At 41.3% G+C, this 14,312-nt stretch overlaps 1 protein-coding gene across 1 annotated transcript in view; it reads left to right on the forward strand.

The window, feature by feature from the left end:
* The first annotated feature begins 2,136 nt into the window (after positions 1-2,136).
* CFTR (CF transmembrane conductance regulator) overlaps positions 2,137-14,312 on the forward strand; it is an 85,937-nt gene continuing 73,761 nt past the window's right edge. Inside the window, exons 1-3 of the mRNA XM_084296550.1 lie at positions 2,137-2,246; positions 12,540-12,650; positions 13,964-14,075. Of these exons, the coding sequence (XP_084152676.1) occupies positions 2,194-2,246; positions 12,540-12,650; positions 13,964-14,075 (276 nt within the window). The 5' untranslated portion in view covers positions 2,137-2,193. The remainder of the gene's footprint in view (positions 2,247-12,539; positions 12,651-13,963; positions 14,076-14,312) is intronic.

Raw genomic sequence — 14,312 nt, forward strand, 5'->3', positions numbered from 1 at the left:
TTCACATTCACATCAGAGGAGTATCTTCAACATCCCTGAGAGGGTTATGAATAATCATTTTTACAAAACCACGAAATGTTAAAAATAAGGGGGGAGTGGCGGGGGGGGGGGGGGGGGGGGGCAAGGAAACATATCGGTAGAAATTTTGAAGAAGCGTTCAAGAGAAAAATGTCAAGAAACAATCCTGTAAAATGCAACCTCGTAAGGTCTTGTGAGTTCGGGGGTAAAATTAGCCAAGTTATTTGCCAGATCACAGAGCAGGGAAGCAGTCACTCCTGGGGATCTGGATGGTGCAGAATTGGTCTCTAGCTGGTACTTTAGGAACCATTCAAGGTTTCAAGAAGAAATAGCCAAATTTTGGGACCTAGAAGGTTCATCATATGAAAGATGGTGTAATTCTTCATGTAAAAAAATGGCATCATCAGCAATGACTGAAGGTGTGTTTCTGTTAGTCCCACATTTACAACAAATGCTCAAGTTGTCTCTGGTGGTAATAGCAACAGGGGAGATACTTCTATGGAAAATACTCCATTAGGAACTGACATTTTTAGCAGTTTGGACTTCATCCACAAAAGGTTTTAAATGATTAACATGCCTCACTTTCTGATGCAAATTACAAAAAAGCCTAACCCCCTGCCTTATTCACGTGCACCAGAAATCTGAAGGCTAGAAAGGGAAGAGTCCATGGCAGGTTGTATATTGCTCAGATCACCTGTGGTCCAGGATGCCTTTAAATTCTGATTCCTCCATTTTTTAACCGAGTGAGAGGACTTCACAGTCTGTTAGGGTCCGACTGAGGAGTTACCTTCCGAGGCGATAGGAGCAGGGGGCTCCCAGCCTCGCCCCGTGCCCTACAAAGGAGGGATGCGTGTCCTCGCCTCCCTTCCTAGCTCAGCACCCCAGGAGGAGCTGGAAGGATGACCGGCTGTCCCCACATCACCAGGGGCCCGGGGGCCGGCTCCGCTAGGTGGCAGGATGCCGAAGGGATCCCGTCCCGAAACCCGGCTGGATTTATTCCTCCTGCCTCCGCGCCCTGCCCGAAGACACGGCGAAGTGCGGGCAGCCTCCTAGAGCCCTGCCTGCTCCGTGCCGCTGCCTGCCGGCTTTGTCACCGGGAAATCCCAGCCGGGAAGGGGCCGTGGGGGCGAAAAGAAGCCCGGGTGCTGTGCCAGGGGCTGGGGACACCTCCTGGCTGCCCGCAGCCCCCGAGGAAGGATTGCCAAGACAAAGGAATCCCCTGTGAAACCACGGCGGGGTGCGGTGAAATGGAAACTCCTGCAAAGTTTGCCGAGAGTTTGGTTTAATTGTGGTGCAAGCTGTAGGACCACGGGGTAGCATGTTTGCCTGTTAAAGAACCAGCTTGGCGGGGAAGAGCTGCGTGCCTAGGAAAGCGTGACCTTTTTCCAGCGATATTTTTTAAGTCACAGAAGTGAAAGAAAAAAAACAAAACGAGTGTGTAAATAGCACTTTAAAGCATTAAATAAAATCAACCGGTCTGCAGCATTAAATCACGAGCTCTTGTTCCTGCTTCTTGACATCTTTGTTCTCCTTTAAGCGTGCTTTCCATCATGCTGTCCCTGAGAGCCGGGCTGTTGTTTGCACAGCGCGCACACAGCGCTGCAAAACCCCGGCTGCACCCGGGTCTTCAGGCTGAGCCCCGGCGGGATGCGCTTTTCCCATCCCCTGAGCTTCGAGTAGCTGTGCCTGCAGGAAAACCTGAAAAAAACCCATCGCAGCACGTGTGTCCCGGAGCGGGCGGCAGCGCTCCCTGCTCCCCACCTGCCCCCGGCCCGCTGCCGGCGCCCACCTTGGGATTTCGGGGGGTGGCTTTGGGGCCGGGGCTGGCTGCAGGGCGCCGGGCAGGGGGTGCCGGGTGACTGCAGGGGGGTCCCGAGGTGCCTGCGGGAAGGAGGGAGACCCCGTTCGGGTGGGGGCCGGGCGCGGCGGGGAAGAAAGAGGAGGAGGAGGAGGAGGAAGGAGGAGGCAGAGCGCGGGCCGGCTCCCCAGCCCTCCCGCTTTTGAACCTGGGCACAGCAGAGGCGGGGAGAGGGGCAGGGGAAGGAGGCAGGCAATGACATCAGAGCGGCCCGAGCGGATAAGGTGGGAGAGCCCCGGGAGCGGAGCGGAGCGGGCGAGCCAGGCGTGAGCAATTGGCGGCCGCCGGTCCCGGCACGGCGCAGCCCAGCGGGCACCATGCAGAGGTCCCCCCTGGAGAAGGCGAACATCTTCTCCAAACTTTTCTTCAGGTGGGAGCCCCGGCGCCGCGGTCCCCTGGCCTCTCCTGGCCTCCCCTGGCCTCTCCTCCCTCCCCTGACCTCCCTACCCCTGGCCTCCGCTCCCCTGCCCGACGAGGGGTCCGAACCCGGGGGGACCCCCGGCGGTGTCGGGTCGGGGTTTCCCCCTCCTTTCCCCTCCTCTTTTTGGTGGAGTCCCCGCCGGGGTTTGGCACCGGCTTCGTCTGTCAGGTGTCATAAAGCCTCCCCGGTCCCCGAGAAATTAATTTATGACCCAATCTGAGCAACCTTTGGTAAATTGCTCAACTGGCTGATCTGTTAGCTCATTGCGCAGAGTGAGAACGCGGGGAGGGTGAGGGGATTGCTCCCCGAGCTGCGGTTCCTCCTCTGTGCCTCATCGGGTTTTTAGTGTTGGCTCAGCAAGGCAAGATTTAGTGGCAATAGTTCCTTGTAAGCCTCCAAAGCGTTCTCTTGCAAGTCAAGTTCCTGATGCCTTTTCTTTTCCATAAATTCAAATTAAAAAAGAGAAGGAGCCAACGCCAGCACCTGTGTGCAACACGCTTTAAAAGACAATATAGACCCAAACACCTTCTGCATCACCTCGCTAGGAGCAACACTGCCAGCTGGAAAGGGCAAGCTGGCTGGCTCCAGCCCACATGCCATCACTTTTGCCCTTTCCCCTGGGAGCTGCTTTCCCCCTGTTGTTACTCAAGGGTCTTTCAGGCAGCACTGAGGGGAGGGAGGAAATCTTGGGCAAAACGTACATAGTGACTGAAATGGGAGCACGTGATATAAAACCATAACATTGGCACGAGGGCTTTGGCCAAGTAACTGACGGCTTTTATCTCCCTTTCTAAACCTTTTGGGATGGCTTTCCTCTTCAGCAGCTTGGTCTGGGTCATTTTTTTTTTTTTTCTTTTTCTTTTTCTTTCAAAGGGTTTCTGAAGGGAAGTTGTCTTTATGAATTGCTCGTTTTGCCTGCCTCCCCCACATCTAGTCCTTTTGCTCACTTTTAGCCAGATGTGATAGTGGTGAACGATCCCAAACTTAACTGGTTTCTGGGGTTTTGCAAACATCCAGGTAAAGGAAAGCATCCTAGGGCTGTCCTTTACAGATACTGCAGTGTGAAAGAAGCTGTACCTGCTCTCAGATGTTGTCAGACCCAGAGCCTGTGGATGATGGGAGTAAACTTGTGTAAATTCTCCATAGAAGAAGTTTCAGTTAGCTCTCCTGTCAAGTATTAAGATACAAATCTGTAGGAAATAAGGCTGCATACTGACTTCATTGGTCATGGAGCCACTTTTTATATTTCATTTTATTTCTCTGTAAAGCTTCTGTCAACACTCTCCTAGAAGCTTGGAAGGGGTAGAGAAAAAATCCCAGTTGGTTAAAGTAAACATTTCTGATTCCTGCCTTAGTTAAAGTTCCCATGGCTGAAACTAGATGCAATTCATGCGCAGTGAGTGCATGATTAACCATCCTTTGGTCTGATCTGGAATCTTTCAAAACCCAAGCCTTAAAGTCAATTAAATGGCATTTGAATCATACACCTCATGCATGATGTGTGATATTGTACCAACTATCTTAGTGTAAATGATGTGGTAATAACTAATACATGAAGTAAAAGAGATAATCATGGTCAATACTGACTAGACCAGATAAATCTATTTACAAAACTTTGTAGTAGCAATGTTTCAAAGAAAAATCAATCTATTAAAGTACACGGTCTGTTCGTTGGGTAAGAACAGCCAAAATTGTATGGAAACGTCTATAAAGACTAATGTAATTCTAATACATTCTGAATGATATGCTTTTGTTAATTACAGTGTCTGCTTACTTGTACTTTAAAAAATACACTGTAAATGCCTTTGTTTCTTGCAAAAATTACATGAAATACTTGAAAAATATCAAAAGTGAAAGCCAAAGGTAAGAGAATGTGTTAGAGCCAAGCTGGCAGAAAGAACAGCTCTCTTTTACACATAAACATGTAAACCAATATACATTTTAAAAAAAAATGCATTATTTGTAGCTATGAGACATATTAGCTTGTTTGAAAATACTTCAGTCCTCAAGGACTCCATCAGTTTCTGTCTCATCAGATATAGATAAGGATCAATGCTAAAGATCATTAAAAGGTAAGCTATCCCAGAGCAAAAATTCATCAAGGTGTAAGAATTGTATAGTGCTTTGAAGTATGCTTACTGTAATGAGCTTCACAAAGACAGAAGTATTTGTTACATATCAGCAAGGAGACCTGTCCACTCAACTGGAAACACCCACAAGGTAGTGATTAATGAGTTAGATTGGAACAAGGTTTTCTAAGATGTCAGAATATTTTACCAGTGTTTTAGCTGAATGTACACACATCAGTGGTTTGTGAAACTGGTGCTGTTTAGTAAAGAACTTCAGGACATGCCTACATTGTATACACTTTGGTTCCATGAAAACATGAGACAGAGCTCAAGGGCATTTTGTCTGAAGTAAGGTGTGTATATGGAAAAAAGTTGCTTTTTCCACTGATAGAATAGTTGCTCTCAAGTCAAACACTGATGAAGGCTTTAGTGAAGTAACTTCTCTAGTCAGTTCCTGTGGTATGATTTGTGAATTATCAATCTGAATAAACTGCAATAAGTTGAAGGCCACTTTAGTAAAAGTGACAATAACGTATTAGTTATCATTTCAGGATTTCAGGAAATCTTGTGGATAAATGTAATGTTATTTAATATTTATTTAACATTTTATGTGTATTGTCAGCTTCTTGATGTTGATGTCTATAAACCTGTTGACAAGGTTTTATTGTTTGATTACATGTCCTGTTTGGGCTAGAGGGATAGGTCTGAATGTATCAAAATCAGAATGGAGGTACTTGCTCATAAGTGTATAATTTAAACATGTTTCAGTGTTGTTTGTAGTTGTTTTTTTTTTTTTTTTTTTTTTTTTTTTTTGTGAGTGTTTGCTTTCTTTCTTTCTTATTTCATTATGCTGAAAGGTGAGACACTGTCATGTGTATACAAGGAGTAGTATCTTAAGCAAGTTTTGCCATTTTGTTTGATTTTCAAGATCACCTAGACTGATGGGGCAAAAAGGAGAATTGTTTTTAGGTGGTGGTGGTAGTATTTAGGCACTAAAACCAAATTTCATCCTAAAATTTGAACAGTTTTGGCTTCAGAAACTGAGTTTTGATGGTTCAGAAATGAGATTTGAAGACAAGAGGTTTGAGATCTTCCATTAGTATGACACTTACAAACCCCTAGCTATTAAGTGTTTGGGGTTTCAGGGTTTCTCTGTCATTTTTTTTTTTTTTTTAATTTTATTTTCCTTATTACATTCAAAGAGTTAATCCCTTTCATTCCAAAACACATGCAAGAGGTTTATCCGTGCACTGGCAACTTTTTGTCTTGTTTGAAGAAAATAAACTTTTATGTAGAAGCAGTCAGATAGTTATGTGCTTAGCTTCATGTTTGTTGGGTAGCTTCATTCTTGTCTATGTAACAAGATTGCATATGGTCATAGGGTTTTGCAGGGTCAAGGCCATAATGCTTGTTGCAAACAAGTCAGAGCACTTTGAAGTGACTTGGTTTTATTGTAGATTAGCTGAGGTCAGGAAGTATCAGCATGGTTTAATTAATGCAGATATAATTCATTTATGGCCGGGTACTAGAAACACTTATCACTGGAGTATCAGAAGTGGCTGCAACTTTGGGACAATTCTTTTATTTATTGTTATTATTATTATTATTATTTGATATCCAATATTATCGGATTATAATTGGATTATCTGAATTTAAATACAAGTTCACAAAAGGCAATCTTTATGCTCCTGTCCAACTCTCTAAGCATATACTTTTGCTTTGGTATATACCAATATGACAACTGTCTCAGCAGGACTGAGTATTTCAATGCATGTTTATTATTAAATCCAGATGAGCAATCTAAACCAAGCCATCTTCATGCTCTGCCTTCTCATGGGCTCAGTCCAGCAGGCCTCCTCTAGTCGCTTTTTATTTCCAAACTAGACAGAAAGTAACTCAACATCTTTTCACATGGCTATCCCTTTGTTCCAAGAACAATGTAGTGTGATGGGGATATGTGTTGGATTCCTTCTTCTGCTGTGTGTGGCCTAAGAGGGATAGGAAAGCAAATTCAATTCACCGTGTCTTTCCCTCTAATGTCTTCTGGGAGGTGGGACTAGTTACCAGTGTATGGATAGTGTCTGTCCCTCCCAAATCCTTGAATTACTGTTTTTAATACTTCAGGCATTGACACAGAAAGTAGATTTATTGCTTCTATTACAGAGGTTTCTAGAAACCCTAACAGAAATTTGAAGTCTATTGTATTAGACACTGCAGAACATTTAATAATGAAGTTTGTTTTGAAGATCTTAAAGTCAAAGTAGATAGCACAAAGAATGAGTTAAAAAGAAGTTTGCTTATTAGTTCTGTAGAGAATAAAGAGGGGTGCACAAAGATTGACTTGTCCTGAGAGCATGTGATGGAGTTGGTAAATGGAGACTGCTTGAGATCTCCTGTCCAGAACTTCAGTTGCCCAGGGGTATGGCAATGTTATCTCAGGATATTTCTATAGCAAGTAATCATCACATTTTTCATGCAAAAGAGTCTCAGTCTCTGATTATCTACATTTTTTGAATGTGCTGGCTTTCAAACTGGTGAGACTAGTGCTGTTTATTGCAGGAGAGCTCTACAGGTTGCCATTATTATTATTATTAATTAAAAAAATATATATATTTTCTAGCAACATATGCATGTAGTTACAGGACTTCTGGGGTCAGGTTGGTGCCAAACCTTACTCTGGATAATAATGTGTCCCAGTACGTCTTCTAAAATAAGTAAGTAAATCAAAAGTCCAATTGAACTGCGGTAGCTAAGAAGACTTTGGCATTACATATTTTGCAACGTAAGCTTGTAGATGTATTTCAACTGCCTTCCATGGGAGAAAGGGTAAGCCTAGCTACATGACCAAGAGCTCACATGCTGTTTATATATCACGAAGTCTCATATAAGCAAAAGGAACTCCATGAGCATTTTAGGAATCAGCAAGTAGCTAAACCGAGGCAATGTGTCATGAAGCTCCAATATCAGGAGAGAATACGTAGGTGCTTAAGAGATATTTTGAAAATAATTGTTTTTCATTTGAAACCAGAACCCTCCTGCCTGTCAGATACAGGTAAGCATCCTTCCTTTGGGAGAGGGTGGGCAGGAGAAGGGACTGCTCCTGGAAGGCAGTGCTTGAGTGGCCTGCTGCAGAACTGTTGCCTTGACTCCATGGGCAAGGTTGTGCCTTAGGAGAAAATCCCAAGTGACAGCTGGGAAGGGTACTTGGTTCCAGGTATATTCTCATGGTCAATCCAACCTTTCATTCTAACTTCTTTCAGTTTAACTCAGTTTAAGGTTAGTCTTTGAAATCTAGGGTGCTTTTATTTCTCTGGAGGTAACAAATACTAAAAACCAACCAACCAACCAAAAAAAAAAACACGCACCAAAACCAAACAAATAAACAAACAAAAAAATACCACCAGTATTGTTTTGCTCAGAGTCCAAGATCATTTTGAAAATTGGGAGATGTGAGATATTTTCTCATTCATTTGCAAGAGTCAGACTGAAGACTGGCAGCATCATATGATGCAGGATGCAGAGAAGATGGCAAAAAGCAAGTCATAAGAGAGGCAGCCTACAACTCTGCATTAATTGCGTATCATTGTAGCGGCAATTTACTTGTTGATACTTAGTATTTATATTAAATAAATAATTTCCTTCCCTTTTCCTTCCCCTTTCCCATTCAAATTGCTACAAATCTATTCAATTTGAGAAGATGTTTACCTTTGATCCCATGCCAGTTGCTGATGCTGGAACAAATTACAGATTTGGAAGGGGCTATTGCATGCAAGGTGCAACTGCCTGCTAATTTATTATGAAATGTATCTATAAATGCATAGCTAAGACAATGGAGTGCTAAACCGAATCAAGATAGATGGTGTTATAATTAGTGACACATCTGGGAGCTTTTCAAATTCAGCTCAGTCATGAATAGCACAGCTCTGCAATGATTTTGTTGATACAAACTGTCTTCAATATTCTTTACCTGTTTTAAGTGTCTTTAAAAGAGTAGGAAAAAGAATGAAAATGAAGAAGCATCCTAGACAATGTCACTAGAGGTATATATTGAAACTGTTGCAAACCTCGTTTGTAGCACATCATCACCTCTATGGTATGTAGTAGCTTTATTAAAGAAATATTTGAGGCATATATTACACTTGATTTTGGTATCCAAACAGTTGACAGGCTTTAATAAGCTGATTGTATGTTACACTGCTTAAATACCTTCATACTTTTTTGTTTGTTTGTTTGTTTTTGTTTTCTTTTGTTTTGTTTTTTCTCAAAAATTTTTCAGTTCTGCAAACTGAAAGATTTTGACTGTCTTATTAACTGTAAAGAAAAATAATGCATTTCTGCTAAAAGTCTGAACGTCAAAGAAACATTTAGAGATTAGATAGATAGTAATCTGAATAAATACCACTTGCAATAAAAAAAAAAAAAGACAAAAAATGCAAGACTTTCTCAAGAGTTGCTGTGGAGTAATACTAATTAAGATTAGCTATTGAAATCCTGGGGTTTGAGCAGAACATCAATTATTCTTAAAACGGTGCTGTTCACAGCTAGTGGCAGAGTCAATGATATTGCAGCTAAACATTTTTCATGTCAAATAACTCCTTGTGGAAAAGAAGTGTTTATTAGTGAAGAAATTTAAATCCTAATCTTGATGGTCTGTTTAAAAAGAAAAGAAAAGAAAAAAAAAACTACAAAGAAAGCAGAAATAAATAGGATCTGCTTTTACCTTCTGTTGCTGGAGCCCTACAATAAGTACATATTAATATTAATCTCAGAACATCACATCTGTTTCTTCCTAAAGGGGAAAATGCTGAAGGTTTACTATAGCAGGCTACATACCCTGAAAATTATTTCAGCAGGTTACCATGTGAAGCAAAATAAGATAACTAACGCCTGTTCTGCCAAGGGCAACAAACCCCAGGATTTAGGCCGAGGTGCCTGGCAGATGTGTGCTGTGGGTGCTCTGGGTTGTCCCACCTGATAGCAAGGGCCATGCAGAGCCGGGCCCACCCTGTGTGGCTGTGTTGAGGGATGCTCCGAGGAGGGGTTGGGTGCTGTAAACACATTTCAAGTGTGGTGGAGCTGCCACCTCCTGTATAACGTAAAGTACAGTTTGCAATTTGTGCTGCTGCTGGAGCGATGAACTTGGGGCAGGACAGAAGTGAGAGCCTCTCGTAGCATCTGGTCTGGTGTGACCCTTTGGGAATGGCTGAGATCTATGCAGTTTATCAGTCTTTTCCTACGGTCAGTAGGAACTAGTGGCTCTACAAACACCATCGGTTACACAGCATCATAACCTTGGCTTGATTTTCCCCCCCCCTATAACTGTTCAAAGAAGGGATAAGATAAAGTCAGAGGCACTTTCCTTGCTTCATCTCCGTCAGAGTTTAGGCCCACTCCCTTAGAAACTGCAGGTACCATCCCCATCTGTGCTACCCACAGGTAATGATGCCTCATGGGGGGAAAGGAGCACAGCTGTGGCCAGCTTTGAGCTGCTCAGTAGACGTCCCTGAGTTGTACTTCTGACATCTGCTGGGACAGCATCAGGTCTAGCAGATGCCCCTCAGGAGAGCTGCTTCCCTGTGCAGGTCTCAGCAGTGGTGCCCAACTGTCCCGGAGCAGCATAACACCACTGCTCTGCTACTGTGCCAAGCTCTTCATGTCTGAAAGAAGGTCCCAGGTTCCTGGGAAATTCCTGTGCACTGGAGGAAGAACCATGTGGTCGACTTAGCAACACACTTCTGTCCTTCTGTCTTTGGTGGCACGCAAAGCAGCCTAAAGGGAGAGTCAAATCCTATTGACAAGTCAACACTGTGTGATAATACTCTCTGGGAAGCCAAAGACATCTGTCCTATCCCTACAATTTGCCTGCGTGGGGTGAGACTGCTAGGGAAAGAAATAGCTATAATAGCAAATCTATTATATATTGCTAAAGTAAATGATAAAGAGATGGTCATTAGAAATCTAACCAAAGAGAACTTCAAACAGATGTTATGTATATGATGTTTGTATATCAAACTTATAAGGTATTTTCTGCTATCAGGCAATTAATATAGAGGTGGAACTTGTTTTCCATCTTTTCTTCTTTCCTACCATACACCCTTGAAACTTGTCCCCTGCTGGGTTTCATGTGTGTGTACCCATAATAACATTCCTAGTTAGTGGCAAAACTCTGACAGCACTACAGGCTTCTCTGTGAAAGAGTTCATTAAATGCCAGCCAGTAATCCGGTGGCATTTGCTAACATAATGCTGTAAAGCCAACCTGTTTCCCTTCCTTCTTGCTTTCTTCCTTTCAAAAGAAATTTGTCATTCTCTGTAGACATGAAAAGAAAAAAAAGCTTGGAATTAATGCTAGCAAATCACTTCTATTAAGCTTAAAAATAGCAGAGGCATGTTGGTTAACAAACTCTGATTCAGATGTTTTAGCTGTTAAAAAAACAAATACATTAAAATACATTAAAAATACACACAAATAAATACAGATGATATTGCCAGTTAAAATAAATGTATACCTATTTTGCATTTCAAAACTTTGCAAGAAATCAAAAGCAAAATGGTAATCTGGATGGTATGCGAACCTGGCAAAATCTTGTTTGCGAGAGATATTCATATATTCTCTCTCTGGTACATTCTTTTTCATTATATACAGTCTCGTGTGGTTATTGACAGCTGCTGTTGAAAGACAGTCTTGAGACAAATACCATGCAATGGGCCAACTCCTCCCACTATGACCATTGCTAGCACCTGAGGCCACTTGGCACAGCTCATGGCTGGCCACATCTAGCTAGAGTGGGACCTGCAAGGTCAGGACAGCTGGGAGGTGAACACTGATGTGTGTGCCCTGCCGTAGACTGCGTTAGAAACCTGGCTGCAGACCAGGAGATCCCTGGAAGGTGTCAGTACTACTCCTGTAGCTGGCTGGAAAAATTAATCTGCTGTAGGTGCAGTTGCTCTGGTGAGCAGATATATGAGGACAAGGAATGCACAAAGTGACTTGTTGACTTGGGAGAGGGGTGTGATTTAGGGGCACATAATTTAGGCTGCATTGATGAGTACAGACAGTTAAATATATACAAGATTGAAAACTGTAAAGAATTTCTCTTTTGTCAAGACAATTTGGTAATTTATTATTGTGGTCTCAAAGCATTATTAAGGAGATCAGCAAGGAGATTAACTACGATATTGAGAATTAAAGAGGTTGCTTAGGAAGTACTATTGCTCACTTGTATTAGCTGCAGTACCGGTTTAGTGTCCCATAACTTATTTTATCATTGCCAAAATATATCTCCGTATACAGAACTTCTGATGAAGACAGTCAAGGAGAGCTGCTGTTCCTGAAGGACACGGATTAGTCATTTCTACATGTGATGTGCACAAAGTCAATACCAACTGGTCCTTTTTGCCATCTTGTACCTGGTTTATCATGTGCATTGGCTGACAATGACTTTCACATAGCAGTATTATTTTAAATTTAGAAGTTTTCTGCTAATCCATTTTATTATATCCCTGAAAAATCTAGTCCCTATTTCCAGTACTGGTGAAGTTGATGGATGTTTTACCAATAATTCTCCAAAGTGGATTCTCATAGCTGGCTTTGCTATAGCATAATGTGAATTGTGTGTTATTTCTCAACTAAAGTGGTGTCAAAGACTAAGCTAAGCCCATATGATTTGACTGAAACTACAGTATGATTGCAGAAAGGAAGGATAATTTTCCAATTTCTTAAAGCATACTCTCTTACAGCAGGTGTGATATAATTGTTCACTTGGGAAATATCTTTGTATTCTGCTGAATTATGGGGATTATAGACTTGTGTCTCACACAACCTGTAACTTTGAAATGAACATTAAAATGGATGTGGTATGTTTTTGCAAATACAGTGAAAAGAACTCAGTGCCCTGCTCATTACCTTGTACTGATTAAATAGGCATTTTGGGGTACAATTGAAATCCAAAACTGATTAAATGAAGTGATTTTGCATTTATTCTTTTAACATTAAGTTTGTATATGTAGTTTAGTAAATATGATACAGAGCTGTACTGTATTATGCCATCACACATAGGTGCTGTGGACAAAATGTTCAGGCAAGGCAATGCAGCTTCAGAATTAACCCCAGAAACAGTCATCTTTTTTTTTTTTTTTCTTTTTTTCTTTTTTTTCTTCCTTTTTCTGCTTAGATGGACAAAGCCAATTCTGAAAAAAGGTTACAGACAACGACTGGAACTGTCGGATATTTATCAAATTCCTTCTGCGGACTCTGCTGATAATCTTTCTGAAAAATTAGAAAGGTATGAAATGTTCATGGATTTACTTTGTTTCAAGAATCACATTGGAAATTTCATCAAGAAGTTTTTGGATAAATTGTCTAAATAATATTGGGTGCAAGATGGTGTCTATTAACTGGCTTAGAAGTGTCCTCATTCAGCAAACAAGGGCATTCAGTTGTCCTTTGGAGCTGACGGGGATCCCTGATGTGGATGTATCACCTCAATGCTCTGAACTATAATGTACAGGTACCTGTGACATCTATCTGTTGACTAGTGGGACTAGAAACACAGTTTCAATGTTAACTTCCTGTTCTGCTATTCTTTCTTCCAAAATAACTTTGTCAAATCTTTTTTTTTTTTTTTTTTTTTTTTTAACCTTAATTAATTAATTATTTTTTTAATGCCATTTCTAACAGGTTTTATTTAATTGCTTCTACAGAAGTCATGCCCTAACTTTCCTCATGTAGGCTTCCTCCCTACCCTTTCCCAGTGGGTTGTAATTCAGAAACTGCTGCACTTAGAAATAACTCATACAGATACCTGGGCTTCAGTTCAGTCCGTCTTCTGCATCCTCTGGCACAGCTTTTCCTGATGTTCTGGGGCAGTTCACATCTCCGTGATTGTGCCAATCCAATTAAACTTAAGTGCAGTGTGACATACATATTCAAAACTGGTGAAAAGTATTGAGAATATTGGTATGCTTAATGCATTTTGACACAGAAAAGAAGGTATAAATGGAATATTCTTGTTATTTAATATTCTGTTGAAAAATGAAGAAAAGTGTTGACTGATTAAATTCTTAGGAGTGCTTTAATGTGTGAGCTGAATTTTGACTAAACATATGCTTACTATATATAGCATTGCTTCTGATTAGTTAGCAATTATTGAATGCATAGTTATTGCCCTAGCAACATAGATTAAAATAAGGCTATGCAGTAGGAAAGTCACATTTTTGATGCTTTGTTGGTGTTTTCTTTCTGCAGACTGGAAGAGCTCCAAAGCATTTATTTGCCTATTATTTGTGTGTTGGTCTTAAGTACAGCAGGTTTCTTTAAAACATACAATGTGACCTTTTCATGAATTAATTCCCTGCAGGGTGATGTATGGCTGAGTATTTAAAACTGCCAAATATGTGGCTGAACTACGTTTGAACTTTTATTGATCTATCAAGTCAATGAGGACCAGGTCTTCAGGGTCTCTGCAAAGCTTTGTTTCATTATTCACCTTAGCTAAATCTCCTTGGATATACTTGAGTGAATTGAAGTATGTCAGAGCCATAGACCCATGTATTTGCTCACACAACTTAATGGTCTTGTTTTTCGGTTTCTTTTCAGAGAGTGGGACAGAGAGCTGGCAACTTCAAAGAAAAAGCCCAAGCTTATTAATGCTCTTCGACGATGCTTTTTCTGGAAATTTATGTTCTATGGAATATTATTATATTTAGGGGTAAGATTTGTTCTTGTTTCTTGTAAACTTTCAGTGTTCCAGAAGTGGATGCAAGTCTTAGGGATTCCTAAATTGATACAGAATTACGTGAATAACTACAGGTTTTGCTCTGTATATTGTTCAGAAAGATGGTGAGTACAGAGAGATACTCAGGGGCCTTCTTAAATGAAGTATTTTCTTATCACGTGTTCATATCTTTGAAACGTATTAGTAACTTTGAAATGTACATGTACATAT

The sequence above is a fragment of the Netta rufina genome (assembly GCF_964035555.1).
Source record: "Netta rufina genome assembly, chromosome: 1".
NCBI lineage: Eukaryota > Metazoa > Chordata > Aves > Anseriformes > Anatidae > Netta > Netta rufina.